The sequence below is a fragment of the Scomber japonicus genome, chromosome 6 (genome assembly GCF_027409825.1).
Source record: "Scomber japonicus isolate fScoJap1 chromosome 6, fScoJap1.pri, whole genome shotgun sequence".
In the NCBI taxonomy this organism is placed as follows: domain Eukaryota; kingdom Metazoa; phylum Chordata; class Actinopteri; order Scombriformes; family Scombridae; genus Scomber; species Scomber japonicus.
In genome coordinates, this window is record NC_070583.1 from 21,649,572 (window position 1) to 21,664,747 (window position 15,176).

The window sequence follows — 15,176 nt, forward strand, 5'->3', positions numbered from 1 at the left end:
AGAAGCACAGTATGATCTCTCAAACACAAACACATGCACACACAGATATTGTACACACAAATTCACACAACCATGCAGTGTAGGTTCAAAGAGGGGAAGACTCTCTCTGAGTTTTTTTCTTCTAGCAACAAATGGGAGGAATACTGCAGTTTGATGTAGTGTCATGAACACTTCAGTGATCAAAGTGGCCAAGAAGCTGGAGAAGCTGGCAGAAAAGTTTGGATTTGAGAATACCCTGATATAGTCAGACTTTAAATATTTACAGGTTCTCATCCTTTTAGTCAAACTGTTTAAGATGCAGAATGACTTTTCATATGGACATGTCTCTGGAGATGTGGGCCAACTTCCATATTCCATCAAAGCTCCACATCAACAGATCAAAAAAGGGAGATTTTCTTTGGTGATTAGCTTGATAACTACCACTAATGTGAAGCAACAGCTTGGGTAAAGCATTAAAATATTTTTGCTATTTTTGAAACATTTTCCTCACACATGAAACTATCAAACTGTGGTGCATTTTTGTTGACCACAGCAGTTATCTGTCAGTCTGAAGTTTTTGCACCACAAGGAGGAAACAAATACTGTGTTCCAGGATATAAAATTGTGTATTTGTGTGTTGTGTAATATACACACAGTGGGGTCAAATAGGCTGAAACCACTTTCCCAGTCAAGTGAATGGAAATTTTATGGGCTGTTGTGGGTTTTATGCTTGCCTAACATGGAAGCACTAAAATTAGAAAAAGTGATACCCTTATTCAAATAACCCAATATAAATTACACTTAATTCAATCAGTTAAATGAACAACAGTATTACTGCTTTAACAATAATAATGTGTATATCATCAGAATCAATGAAGGGATGTCTCGTGTTTACATGCATATCACTTGGAATGATTATGTGAAGTCAAAAACATATTATACACACTGTGTTCCCATTACTTCAAACTGAGTGAATATCTCTCTAACTCTACATGAACACTGCAGAATCTCAACTGTATATTTCGTGGCATACACATTAATGTGCTACCCCTTGCCATCGGGATAGAAGTTCATTAAATAATCTACAGTATACAAGCAAACACTCGTTTAAAGAACACAGCAAGAAGAATTGTAGCATGACTAAACTTACCTGTAGCTCCTAGATAGCACACACAGAAAAAACAGAAAAAGAAACCCCATTACACAGAGCAGGTAGAACCAAAACCACTTAAGATTGCTTTTTGGCGAAATATACATCTGCATACTAATGTCTATCTTGCTTTACCAGTATTTTAAAACGGTGAACTCACCTCTCCATCTTCAAGCTCCACATCCAGGAAGTCAAAGTCCTTGAAGACTCTGAATTGCTGCTCTGACGTGGTGTCATCCATGTTGTCGGGGTCTCGGGTACCATCATCAGAGGACACCTGGCTAGGCTGGTGCTCCATGAGGTCTAGATCCCCACAACTGGAGAAAATCACCTATACACACACACATACAGACAGACAATAATCAAATGGGCTTACTGGCTGTTCCTGAATGTATGATATTGAAGGGTTGAAATTCAGCACTGCTAAAATATGGTATATCTTACCGAAGGATTTTTGGTTAACCCCACTTCTTGTCCACACAACGATAACACATTCACCAGTTTCTCTCGTGTTCTTTTCTGCAGAGGGAGAGGTAAATGGAAATATTTTTAAATAATTTGGATGGCTTGTATTGAATTATTGAAATGATGACAGAATGCAATCTCACTTGAACCACAGTTCTAAAGTTTTAAAGTGACAATGCCAATGTGTTTGTCCTTATTACACACACAAAAAAATATTGAATACACAGACTAAATCAAATTGCAAATGCATATTTTCACTCCTCACATTGTGAACATCATTCTGAAGAGGAAATTTAAGAATTGCTTACCTGTGAGGATTGCGGCCTCTTCCAGCTGACTGGCACTAGGACGTTGTTGGAGGTGGATCCGGAGGAGGTAGAGGAGGTACTTCGAGTCACTGTTGTGGTTCTGCTTTTCCCATCATGGCCTGGAGAGCCCTGCAGGTCATCGTAACGCCGACCAATCACCGGTGTCTAACAGCATGGATACAAACAAATTGACATGTGCAGGCAGGAAGCCTTGATGAATCAGGGAAAGTTTGAGGAAGAAAAAGTCCCTTTCTCCTCAGCCGATCCATAACTCAGGCTTCATGGCAGTTCCTTCTCCTTCTGAACTTTGACAGTTGCAAGATATGTTGCAATCTGGCATTAATTTGCTATCAAAGTTCACCGTTTTTATTCCATTTCTCATTCCAAATGCTTGAGAGATTCGAAGATAATGAATCCCATATCTCTTCTACTTGCTTCCTTCAGTCTAAAAATATCTTGGTATTTTAAGAAATATCAGTAGTTTCTTGAGTGTGTCTCAATGTTATGTACACACGCTGGTGGCTATTCACATACAAAAGACGGCAGCTAAGAGCTGACATCATTTCCTGCTATTCATGAACTACACAAATAGCTCCCTGTTCAGTTCCCACACATACACCCCTCTGTATCTTGGACATCACTTTCATGCGCTGCACTGCTTGGCTAATTGTGTTTACCTTTCGAGCTTTCAAGCTAATCTCAAGGGGTTTGGTCAAAAAGAAATATCAACATTAAGGAAAGGGAAGAAATGTTTCCTTTCCAAAAAGATTCCACATAACCTCAACAAGCACCACACCCTGGAAAATACAGGAAAAAATACAGGGGCAAACATAGTAGCACTACGCTTTCCACAAAGCTAAAACAAAGAAATTTCTTACAAGATTCTTTAAAAAAAGTTACTTTTACACAATAATGTTATAGTAAGAAAGGAAAGTCAAAGAAATAGTCTCTAACCTCAGATATGTCAAAATGGAAATCCAGTGTTTTCCCAGGCAAGGCCTTGGAGGACCGATCCCAGACACGGCTGATGTCCTCATAGGAGAGGTCACTTTGTGGGAAGGAAGGCTGCACCAAGCTGGCCGATCGAGAAACCACCAGCTTCAGAATATTTAGTGCTTCCCTCCAATGGACAGTCTATAGTCAGCACAGACATACACACAGCAATTCACCCATACACACAGACAAAAACCAACACAACCACATGTTTAGAGAGAGGCAACCACAAAAGTCTTTTTGTGTGTTTTAATGTAGTTCTATTTTTGGAGACAGAGGTGTTCTGGCAGATGCCCTACAGTGGGAAGTGAGAGGAAAATTGATTCAGAAGGAGAATAAGCAGAGTCCTCGCTTGCAGTAGACTGTTTATAGTTTGGGTGTGTCTACAAATTTACTGCTCTGAACACAAGACAGCTTTTTTTCCTCTGTGAACATTTTCAAAAGGAACAGGGAACACAAGACTCTTACTCAGACCCTTGTGCCTAAAAATTTCCACTGATCACATCATATCTGTGTGATGCAAAGGCTTTCACTTTCCAGGCACATGTACTATATCAGGCCACAGAAAAAAAAACGGACTGCTTTTAACTATGAATCAATGTTGGGACAGGCACACAGTCACTGCATGACCAAATAAATAATCTAAAGTAAAACACTACTTTAACTCACCTGTACAAATTTCTCAATTGTCTTGAGCACCTCCATGTTGAAGGGTTTGGCTTGAATTCCACTCAGGTCCATGTGACTCAGGAGGCTGTAGATGATTTGTAAAAGGGTCTGCTGCATAGTGGGGAGGCCTTTCTCCAACAGCTGTCACAAAATAATTACATTTATTTAGCACCATTTTAGAAACTAATATTAAAAAATACTGGATAGCACCGATACTGTGATAAGCAAACATACATATAAAACATATGAACAGCTGATAGCATAGCTGTACAAACCTCTGCCATGTAAGTGACCAGGCTGAGAGTGATATCCGAGAAGGCTTCGTGAAGATATCGACACACTACATTTACCCAAGAGAAGCAGTCTCGTGTGTAAGAGTGTGTCTTATACAGAGTCATGACATGAGCAAGGTTGGAGAGCTTGGCGTTCTTCTCCTCAAGGCAAACCTACACACAAGAAGTATATCAGATTAAAACATGTTATCAGCTAAAAAATGAGTATAGACATATGTTAATAGAGCCAAACCTGGGCTATCCTCTCAGCAACATCTTGACAGAAATGTGTGGGGCCATCAAAGTTCTGCACGAGATGCGGGATCAGGCAGAGAACATTCAAAGGAAATCCTAATAGATGAAACAGATGTTAATTAATTATTTCATACGAAAATATTAACTTTGAAAAATCACTGTGAGATGCTCGCTGTCATGTACATCATGTGTATCCAGGAATAAAGCTATTTCATGAGCCAGGATGATGGTGGTTTAACAATATTGGCACTATATACTGTATTCATTAACAGTAACATCAAATCTAAAAAATATGAGCATTATTATTATATGTTTTAAGCCCATCTACCCATCAAGCCCTACTGTATAGTGTGTACCTATAGCTTGTGAAGTGTCCACGACAGGCACTCGTGACACAGGCGTGAGTTGCCAGAAGAGCTGAAGTGTGAGGTCAGTGGTGGACAGGGAGGTGAAGCCCTTCAGTAACAGCTGCTGGAGCCCAGTGAAGCTGCTCCATTTCAGCTGGCTCTGCAGTTTCTCCAGCTTCTCCCTGTTCTCTGGTTTGTCCAACGACAAGTGGCTCAGCAGCTTATTCAAGAGTCTCAAAGACATCTGATACTCAAATTCAAAGTCTGACTCCATCAGTGAAACGGCCACCCAGAAGATGGTGGCCAGCAGGTTACTAGGATGATTGATGTTGGTTGGGTCAGTGATGTTGTCTTTAGATGAGGAAGTGCTGCGGGTTTTGGCTAACAAAGCCTGCTGCTCATAGGCTTGAATACGGTCCAGTGTTGCGCTGCGTGGTGGATCAGACCATCTATCCGCCTCACCAAACTTCTTGGGGACAGAGGAGCTTCTCTGATGTCGGCTCCTCTCTTCCCTTCTGAGGTTGAGCTGCCCTGTGCTTTTCCTGTTGGACATCAGCTTTAAACTGGTGAGGAAATCTGGAGATGATGCTCTGGGATTAAACAAACAATAAATTAAAGTTACGAGACATTTCAACAAAAAATAATTTCCATAAAACAAAAAATATGTAGAGGAGACACAAACCTTGTCAAGATAGCCATGAGGTCATTGTTCTTGAGACATTCAGCCAAGTTGTCCACCACAGATTCTAGAGTTAGCAACACTTCCATTACATAGCCCTGCGAGAGAGAAACAAGAGACAGCTGAACTTTTATGTAGCCCTATTTCGTTGAAAATGTAGGGCTGCTAAGGCTCCACTTTTTTTATTAAAACTTGGATGAATTTAAAAAGAGGTTATGTATTGTTTGTATGCTTTTAAAAAGTAGCAGATGGATTTTGATGGACAGATTAGATGATGATCTAGGATTTCTGCGATTAGATGATTATTGGATATAATGCAGCGCTCATGAGCTGATAAGAGGGTCAAACATCTGGGGCATCCAAGTCATTTACTAAACAGCACTGCATCCACGTGCTATTTGCTTAAAAAAAACTGAAGATAAATTATAAACCAATACTGAAGCTGAGGCTGCTGGTTTTCAGCTTATATAATTCCTCAGTTTCTGTTTACTGTTCTGAGGCCTATTATAAATTGTTTAGCTGATGGGTGGAGACAGCAATAAAGAAGGAAAAGACTCAAGTCCTACATGGATTATCCATAAGCACTAGAGTTTAGTACAGCATAGTGGTCTCATACTCACATCCACATACCTACACACATCATATACACACACACACACGCACACACACAGCACTAACCTGCACTTCTTCTCCATGTTCTCCGACTACTTCCACCAGCCTTGAGAGTAGGTCGGACACACCGTGGGCAGAGATGGGTTGACGGAGGGCTCGAAACACCTGGAAGGAGCGGCCAGCATAGTGACGCGATGAACTACACAAGGCTGTCTGCAGCGCCACGTCACTTAGCTGCTGCTCCAGGTGGAAATCTAACACAGACAGAGAGGGGAATGTCAATGAAAACTGAACTGTTGAATAGCAAAGATAGTGAACATTTCTACATGAGGGGTGAATATATATTCCAAGGTTTACCTGATTTGGATTCTTTGAACACAGATACCACATGTCGCAGGAAGTTCGTCAGCTGCCCAGTGCTTTTTGAAATTTGATTCTTTGCTGAAATGTCTTCATGGCACCAGAGTGGTCCATACGCTCTATAGAACAACAGTATCTCAGTCACTAACAACACATAATATGTTTTCTTTTTGGATGTCTGTTAGAAGTGGGAACCCAGGCCTAAGTATGAGTACCTATACTGGCAAAACATTCAAAACAATTCACATGATAATCATGCACTATCTATACAGCACCACTAGGTGGTAACCTACATCAAGAAGTATGAGAAAGTACATAAGTGAGTCATAATGATATTTCTGAATTAATCTGTAAAATGTTTTTGGTGGATAATGTATTTATTTATCTAAAAGTTGATTCTTGTAGCTTAACAACACTACTGCACATGCCAGTAATGATTCTCAATACTATTGTAACAACATATCAACATGAGTACCTTGTGGTTAAAAACTCTATGAGCTTGTTAGTCTTCTCGTCCATTTTATTGGAGGCAAGTTCCTCCATCTCCTGTGAGATCTCGGGCAGGTTGTTGCTGCTGCCCCCCAGGCTCAGACTGGACGATGTAGAAGAAGAACTCAGACCAGAGTCTGGCACAGGAGATGCCTGGCACTCCCGTAGGAAGTCAAAACCTCCTGAACACAACAGAGGAACAGGGGTGTGATCAGAAACAGGTTGCAGTGGTTAATTTGGATGTTTGAATTCATTTCCAACATTCATGTGGAGATGGCAGGAGTTAATCACTGAGATCATGTAGCGAGCAGCATGGCCTTTGTTTTAACATGTCTGGAATTTGAATTAGCCTTATCTACTAATTTAATGTGGTGGAGCTGTCCAGTTTAACTAATAATCGGCTGCAAATTTAATCTTCCTGTTGTTGATGTACAAACAGACTACAAGATATTATACATTTACATACAGCAAACATGGGAGTGAAGTTACAATGACTGAGAGGAAAACGGGATGTTATCTTTGGATCGTAATGGCAATGTTATCATTCTGTTTTATTCATAATAAATCCCTATTTTTAGTATGCAATTTGCACTTAATTGGTCAAATGCACAATGAATATTCTGGGCATTTCAAAATGTCTAGACATTTGCAAAACAAATTTATGGCAGGGGGAGGGGAGTCAAACCAGCCTATCCAAGCCCTAGCAGATGGCCCCAATTGGGGCAAGGGGATAAAAATAGCAGTGTGGAATGCTTTAATCAAGACCTTTGATGTCCTCTGTGCTCAATATTGCTTTTGGCACAGTGTCCAAATATTTTCTCCCCAGATAAGAAACTTATCTATCCTATGATGGGAATGTAAGCCATTCCCTCCTGATGTTCAAGTTCATATTAGCCAGAGAGAAGATCAATATGTCAAATGCTCTGACAACTAGACCCAGGTTAATCTTTTTGTAAAGTTATAAGTCATATGTACTGTATATGATATTTTTTCAAGTTGAACGTATGTATACAAATGAGTATTAATAAAGGCCTATAAATGTACCTGTAGGTGAATACTCTGGCTGAAGGCTTGGTTTGCATGTGAGGGTCTTGGTGCCATTTATTTCTCGTGTCTGCAGTAGGACTGAGGCGATGGCCTGGAAGTTGTTTTTACAGGATAGTGCAATAAGCAGGTGGAGGAGGAGACGTTTGCTGTGCTCAAACACCTCAGGACGGTAGTGATCCATGCCTGAAGAGAGAAACACAATCAGCAACTTGTTCTTTGAATAGTAGGCGTCATTTGTTATAGCAATAAGTTCCCTTTCCAGTTTCACAACCTTTAGCTCAGAGTCCGCCCAAAAAATGTAACCGTCCAAAATGGAACTGCATTTAAATAATCAGTGATAAATCTTTTTAGACTCATAATACTTGACAATTTTTTATTTTCATCATCTGCACTCATCTATTGTCCCTACATTACAAAAAATATGTATATGTTATTGATCTTACATATATGGGTTTCACTTAGATTAATGATTATAGCGTGAACTTACCCAAAAACAGGGCGTGTAGTAGTAAAGGGAGGTGCATGGCCCAATCCTCTCTCACACTGTGGTCCACTACCATCTCTGTCATAAAGATGACTGCTATATTACACCTGTAACATAAAACATGGTACACACTGTAATTATTATATGAAGCACACGTTGCACATTTCAGATATTACAGTAAATCAAAACAGGACCAGCCACAAAAGGATGACCTTGTTAGGCACTACATCACTACAGACAATTGTTATGTGCTCTCTTAACCTACAGATACTTATAAGCAATCAATTAGAAATTAGTGTATAAATATTAACCTTGGCAGGTGATTATAGGACACATAGGACACAACTTTCAGCATTTTTGTCTCATTTTAAAATCAACTCAAGTAGTCAGAAAGTACAATTTCAATTTCTGTTTTAACGTGATAGTCTAACCTGTGTAGTGGTCCTCTGGGAATGATGGTCTCAGGCAAAAAGTCCACCAGTGGAGCCCAACATCCTCCATTTACAGGCATGGGCAGAGGATGAGGCTGGTTGGTTTCAACCACGACCATCAGCCAATCAGCATAAGGAGGAAGAGGTTCATCTAAAAACAGAAAATTGGACTGCTATAAAGTAGTTCGCCACATTCACAAAAATTACAATAAAACTAGAAATACTGCCTTGTAGTTGTATACGTCCAGCCAGTCAAGTTGCAGTTTACATCTACGTCTGTCCAGACTCATATAATATTTGTCATGAAGACTTTGATGAAATTTAATAAAAGGTCTTGAGTGTATATTTTTTGGTGAAATGGAAGTTACTACTATACTGACATATGATTCCAGTTATTCATTTCCTGTGAGAAACATGCTGTCCTCACTAAGACTATTTTTACAGAGAAGTACAGAGGACTGAGAGAGAGCTTCTACACATGGTGTAACGATAACCACCTGAAGCTCAATATCAGCAAAACCAATGAGCTTGTAGTGGACTACCATAGGAACAGGTGGCCCCCTGTCCTTGTTGACATCCAGGGAGAGGAGGTGAAGGTGGACTAATACAAGTACCAGTGTTTCCCCTACAAATTGTACAGGCCTGGCAGGCTGCCAGACCAACGAGAACCCCCACCAGGCCAAAAAAAATGTTGTAATTGCTAAAAATAACGTGAAATATCCATTTATTCAGAAATCCCTGTGTGGGTGGCCTCCCTGTGTAGTGCTGTTCCAAAATGTGATCAACCTCTGTGTTCTTGCCTGGGAAACTCTTGGTAGCGTAACCTCTTTAAGGAATGAGTAAATAAATGTTGCAGCTTCTCCAGACAAAGAAAAGTCATGTCTGTTGTTTCCTTAACTTCAGAAGGGTGTTAACTCCAAAGTTAGTAACACTGGGTTGGCCTAACCTGACAATGCTAAACAGAGAAACAGAGAATGGAAAAATGTGTGGCTGCTGAGTCTCTCCAGAGTTTGTGGTTCCTGAGACATCTCATTCTTGAGAAAAGTGACAGATGTGAGGTTACAGTGACCTGTAACCACCAAAACATTATCAGTTCATCCTTGAGTCTAAGTAGATGTTTGTGCCAAATTTGAAGAAATTCCCTTAAAGTTATCGGGAGATGCCGCGTTCATGTGAATGGGACGTGTATATACTGTAGCTTTATGGATGGACAGACGGACAGACGGACAAACTGAAGAAATAATGCCTCTGGCCACGGCTCTTGCAATCGTGGAGGCATAAAAATTGGCTTGCCTCGATTCTTCATGAATTAACATGGATTGCATGTAGCCACATAGAGAAGTAGAGAACTGATGCAAACAAGAGGTGCATTCAAATAGTTTTAAAATACAAAAAACAATAAATAGGGAAGAACTTAAATTTTGAGGATTAGCTCTTAAAGGCTATTAGGGATGCTTTTCGTTGTGTCATTACTCATACTCACAACAAAGCTGTTTTTGGACCGCTGGCAGCAGTGTAGAGGCACTGAGCTCCACTACTTTTATTTCAGTGCCAGTTCTCACCGAAGCCTTTTAAGAGCCCCAGGACACTCTGCACTGCTCATGCATTATCAATGACACCAAGACGGTCACCACCTTGCCCTGCAACCCAGTCTGTGTATTCAACACTCACAAGACCATGACAAGCACGTTTTTTAAAAGCTTGTGTGTTACCAAAATATACTCACTCTTATCTTCATCATAAGATCCACCTGAGCTGTTGCTGTACCGTGATTCCAGGCGGTTGTGTGTTCGCATTATGTGGCTAAGCCTGGCAAGAAAAAAAAACATTATGATGGCTCTTCAATACTTTAATTAAACGGCAAGCATTAAGATCTCATTGTTGACTGTACCTCTCCTCGTTCTCCTTTGCTGTCTTGGTATCATCTGAGTCAGGAAAGCTTTCCTGGCCTGCAACAACAGTATTGCTGCTCGATGTGGTGCCTATGAGTGACAAAAGGACAGAATACTTTTTACAGTATGTTCAAGAAAAGTCAACTGACCAAGATTTTTAACAACAACACAGCTTCAAATTCATGACTGGCGTCTGTGCTGTTCAGGTTTCTATGGTTGGCCATTAAGTGGTTCAATGTAGCAGATGGGATTTCCTGGTTGGTTGACTTTCCCTTTAAAAAAAGGGATGTAGCTTAGTTAAAGGACATACCTGAGGCTGCTGTGGAGGCCTTGCTTGTGGCAGTGAAGCGATAGAAAGGAGGGCTATCACAGTGCTGCACCACAGGGTTTACCGGATCTGTTTGTTGTAACTCAAATATCAACTCCTCCATGGTTTGCATAGTGTTGTTTCGACACAGAAAGATCACCACCTTCTTTATCTGAACAAACATATTACAAAATTCCAGTGATAAAACTGTCAAGGGTAAAAGAAAAAACATTTTTCAGAAGGCTGAATGATACATAATGGATGATATATAATGATCTTACATATGGCAGGAGGGTGGTGTCACTGCTGACACCACACAGGCTGATGAGAAACTGCAGGGCAGTTCTCAGATTGTTGCTCCACTTCTCGTTGCTGACTAAAGCATTCCAGGCGTTTTCCATCTCTGGTCCAGGTAAGTCATCTCCATACTGTGTACATACATACCATTATATTAGCTTGCTTTGACCTTAGATTACCTGCATCCAGATTCATTATGATTGCCCAGTGTGACTTTACCTTGGCAGTCATGAACATGAGATTATTGAGAACCATAGATGTGGCTTGTAGGGAGCCCCAGCCAGTGCCCTTCAGTTGGTGGGACGAAGCTATGCTGGTCGCCCGACTAGAAGCGTCATAATCCGAAGTGCACGGTGTGAAGACTGGGAGCAACAAGCCGCTATCCACCAGCTCAATGTTACCAAGCCAGGGCAGGAGGTAGGTCAGCATGATTTGCCTCCCATTGGGATGGGTGGTGGGGAACCTCTGGCTAACCTCTGGAACAAGCATAATGAAGGCAATACTAACATCAGAATAACATCAGTGTGAACTGCAGTGTTTATATCCTGCACAGGAATCAAACACATAATGTATACTCAGTTTCACCATAATTGCCTGTTTAATCCTGATCCACATATGAATTCAACTTAAACTTAGCAGTGTTTCTGTGGTCAGTGGGAGTCTCCATAGAAACAGCAAATGTGCGGGTAGTGGGAGAGAAAGGCTTCTTAAGGAAGATGAGTAAGCAGCATTTAGCGGGAAACCAAGAGAAGATGAGAAGCCTGTGAGAGTATTCCAGCTGGCAGAAATACCACAGCTAACCCCACTGTAGCCACACACACACACACACACACACACACACACACACACACACACGAAAATACTATATGAAGAGCTACCTGAGAAGAGAGGAAGTGTGAGTTCAGGGTACATCCTGGCCAGCTGGCTGGAGAGCTGGGGCAGGGAGACACTGTAAAGAGGTGGCAGTGGACCATGGGTGCCATAAAGGATATTGTTTGGCTTCTGCTCTGCAATCCTCTTGGAGTACACAAACAACTTAGCTTCAAGAATCTGCTCAAAAAAAAGGGAAGTGTGTCAAGTAGACTGCATTTATCCACAGAACATTACATATGGCACAACAAACATCATTGCTCGCATTTCTCACCTGCATTAGCTGCATTGAAATCTCATAGATTTCTCTGTTGGTGTCTGATGCCTTGAAGAGCACCAGATTTAGTAATGTCACTATATCACTTGGGTAGTTTCTACAAATAAGAAAGGAAAAAACATTACATTACATTACAATGACATTATGTTTGAGTATTTAAAGGTCTGAGCTTGGGTTAATGTTTTTGAGATAAAGCAAGAGAGGAAGGCCAATCTCAGATGAATAGTGAGCCCTTTAAGAGGATTAACTGAGGTGATGCTTTGAAGCTTAAGCTAATTTGCCAGTGGTTTCCCTTTGTACAAGAAATCTGGATGATCTAGAGGATACAGTATCTAACTTCATTAAGCGAAACATTCATTAATTGAATCTCAAAAGAAATGGCATGGCAGTAAAGAAAAGAAAGCATTCTGTAAACTCAACAAAAAAAAATGAAGATCAGATCACCACTGCCCCTGATAAAAAACTATGTGTAGCAGAAGTTGACCTTAATTACTGAAATAACAGAGAGATTGTGAGACTTACCTGCTGCCACAGACTGTAGCAATGGCTTTGAAGCAGCCTGAGGCAAGCTGGTAGGAGCCTGTGTAGCAGCGATCCACAGCCCAGTTGAAAAGGTTGACCTGGTCGGCATTGAGCTCCAGGAGCAGGATGACTACTTCACAGCCAAGCTGGTGGACCTGAGCCAGGAGTAGATATCAATATAGACGCTCCTGTATTTCACTTCTTTTTTAAGGATCTGTTGTATATATTCCCAATTTTACAATAGCTACTTTACAGGATGGTGTCTGCTTTGAAAGATTCAGTGATTGAGAGTAAAATGATTCCAGTAGCTATACTTCTGTCACACCAAAAAAGATGATCGATTACATTTTCTTGGCTAACTGTACACTTAATGCTACTCCTCTAGCCAACTGAGAAGCTCAGTCAATTTTGCAGAGAAGGAATGTGTAGAATAAACATGCACATGCTTTATCTTGTATCACAGAAAACTGAAATGAAAACAATATCAGACAAATTTATTTTCAAACAAAACCCTCCTTCACTACTTGCCAGCACTCCCACAAGATAATAGTGAACAGTTGGCAAGGACTAGTGTTGGGCTTTTACAAAGCAGACTTCAGCAAGCTACCAGGGCAGCTTTCTGGGTCAGCTTTTTGTTTAAATGCACCACAGTGGTAAAGTAATGGCCACATACCCGCTGATCCTGGCAGGCTAGGATATTATCCAGCCACTTATAGAGGTACCCATCTGGAGAGAGGCCAACGTTATCAAACACAGGCCCGCAGCACAGCACAGCAGACATGGCCTGGAAGAACACACAACAGTCAAATATGCTGACATGTTTTAACACTCAAGACAAATGTATTCATCCTACATTTTTCCACCCCGAGGAAGAATTGTTAGATCATAGCAGAAAAAGCACCATATCTAATCCCAATGTGGTTATTCAACACAACTTTAAACAAGCAGGAGTGGATGATGTCAACATTTTAAATCATACTGATCTTGAATATTTGACTTAGCTGCTGTGGTGCTCAGTGCTGTAATAGGCAATACTTTATATAGCTCAGTCGAGTAGCTGGAAGTACGTGTTGAATTTCCAGAATCCACGTTACGTAACAGTAAACCACAGCACCCATGTTTACCAACCGAGTCTAAGATAGTGGTGTGATGAGTGAGGTAACAATTTTCTAGATGTAGTGCACGCTCACACAATGCAATTGAGAAGAGACTGTACACATCTTACAGGTAAAGAAAAGTCTACAACACCAGGATTACACTGCAAGAAATTGTCTCAAAGTCAGAAGGAATAAGACTCTTGACATTTAAGCAAGCATTGTTATATAGAAGTATATTGAATGTAAAAGTTAATAAAATCTTAATATTCAGTTCTTACAGACCTAAAATTTCAGATGGCTAGAAATCCCGATTTGTGTTATTGGCCATGTTATTCTTCACGATATGTACTCCTCATTTATACAATGCTCACAACTTTAGACTGAGATTAAAATCAATAGACTTGCAATGCAAACATCACTGCCTCCTTCTATAACATGTTTACCTTTAGGGCACAGTATTGATATCTTGTGATTTGGTGATTCCTGTCACTGTAACGGTCTAGAGGTGTGAACATGATGCTGAAAGGGCCGGCCCACTGACTGAAGAGGATGAAGAGGTGATGCCGCAGGCTCTGCTGTGGAAACAGGAAGCGCCTGTGGTGCACTAGGGTGGGAGACAAACAAGCCTGTTACTGGTTAGTTCATTTAAAATGTAAAGACATCTTAAATGCTTAAACTAAGGTATAAAAGTGAATTTTCCAATATAGTAATCAGGTGTTGATATCCCCTGACAGATCATTAGTCATTCAGTGTGGACTTGTGAATGCTTGGCAACCAATGAGTCATCACCTGTCCTTGCCTGCTCTCTGTCCTTAAGCTGCACTATTTTTGGAACTACTCCTCTTGGGTTACGTCCAAATCAAGATCAATATCAAGAGTCTTGAGCGCCCTGTGCTGTGCTAACCCCAGCCAAATTGAAGCCCATTATGTAATTCGCAATCCACAAATGGATGAGAAGGATTGTATTAGGCATCCATATAAAACAAAAGTATAACACAAACAGTTTTTATTCGGTTATCAATCAGTCTGACCTGCACAGCATTGTCTGGTCTGACAAGAACGGACTGTGAAGCTGAACTAATGGAAGGAATTTGATCACCTGGTACACATTGGATGAGATTGGCCACCATGGCACTGAAGTGAGCTCGGATGTCCTTGAGGATCTCTGCATCTTTGTCATTCTCAGCTTCCAGAAGCATCCGGGTTAGATCCACATACTCCAGGAACAGAGCGCCCAGAGCCAGGGTGTCACGTTCCAGGGCTCCGTTTGTACTGTGGGATCACAGAGAAAACGGAGACGGCAGTGAGACGAAATCAAAAACCAAAGAGAATGTAACTAATATATTAAACACTTAACTCTTTAATATACAGTAA

At 40.8% G+C, this 15,176-nt stretch overlaps 1 protein-coding gene across 4 annotated transcripts in view; it reads right to left on the bottom strand.

Annotated features, from left to right (window-relative positions):
- Positions 1–15,176, bottom strand: part of frya (furry homolog a (Drosophila)) — a 53,382-nt gene that overhangs the window by 5,979 nt on the left and 32,227 nt on the right. For all 4 annotated transcript variants that reach the window (XR_008321479.1, XM_053320445.1, XM_053320446.1 and 1 more), the window contains exons 26-51: positions 14,902–15,074; positions 14,246–14,406; positions 13,379–13,489; positions 12,706–12,860; positions 12,181–12,280; positions 11,915–12,086; positions 11,256–11,512; positions 11,021–11,167; positions 10,743–10,911; positions 10,432–10,522; positions 10,267–10,349; positions 8,541–8,691; positions 8,113–8,216; positions 7,623–7,808; positions 6,565–6,760; positions 6,087–6,208; positions 5,796–5,983; positions 5,121–5,215; positions 4,448–5,028; positions 4,090–4,187; positions 3,840–4,010; positions 3,565–3,705; positions 2,857–3,036; positions 1,903–2,067; positions 1,574–1,648; positions 1,290–1,460 (exon numbers count right to left, since the gene is read on the bottom strand). Coding sequence is in view for 3 of the 4 variants with exons in the window: in XM_053320445.1 (XP_053176420.1) it covers positions 1,290–1,460; positions 1,574–1,648; positions 1,903–2,067; positions 2,857–3,036; positions 3,565–3,705; positions 3,840–4,010; positions 4,090–4,187; positions 4,448–5,028; positions 5,121–5,215; positions 5,796–5,983; positions 6,087–6,208; positions 6,565–6,760; positions 7,623–7,808; positions 8,113–8,216; positions 8,541–8,691; positions 10,267–10,349; positions 10,432–10,522; positions 10,743–10,911; positions 11,021–11,167; positions 11,256–11,512; positions 11,915–12,086; positions 12,181–12,280; positions 12,706–12,860; positions 13,379–13,489; positions 14,246–14,406; positions 14,902–15,074 (4,243 nt within the window). In the remaining variant the exon portion in view is untranslated. The remainder of the gene's footprint in view (positions 1–1,289; positions 1,461–1,573; positions 1,649–1,902; positions 2,068–2,856; positions 3,037–3,564; positions 3,706–3,839; positions 4,011–4,089; positions 4,188–4,447; positions 5,029–5,120; positions 5,216–5,795; positions 5,984–6,086; positions 6,209–6,564; positions 6,761–7,622; positions 7,809–8,112; positions 8,217–8,540; positions 8,692–10,266; positions 10,350–10,431; positions 10,523–10,742; positions 10,912–11,020; positions 11,168–11,255; positions 11,513–11,914; positions 12,087–12,180; positions 12,281–12,705; positions 12,861–13,378; positions 13,490–14,245; positions 14,407–14,901; positions 15,075–15,176) is intronic.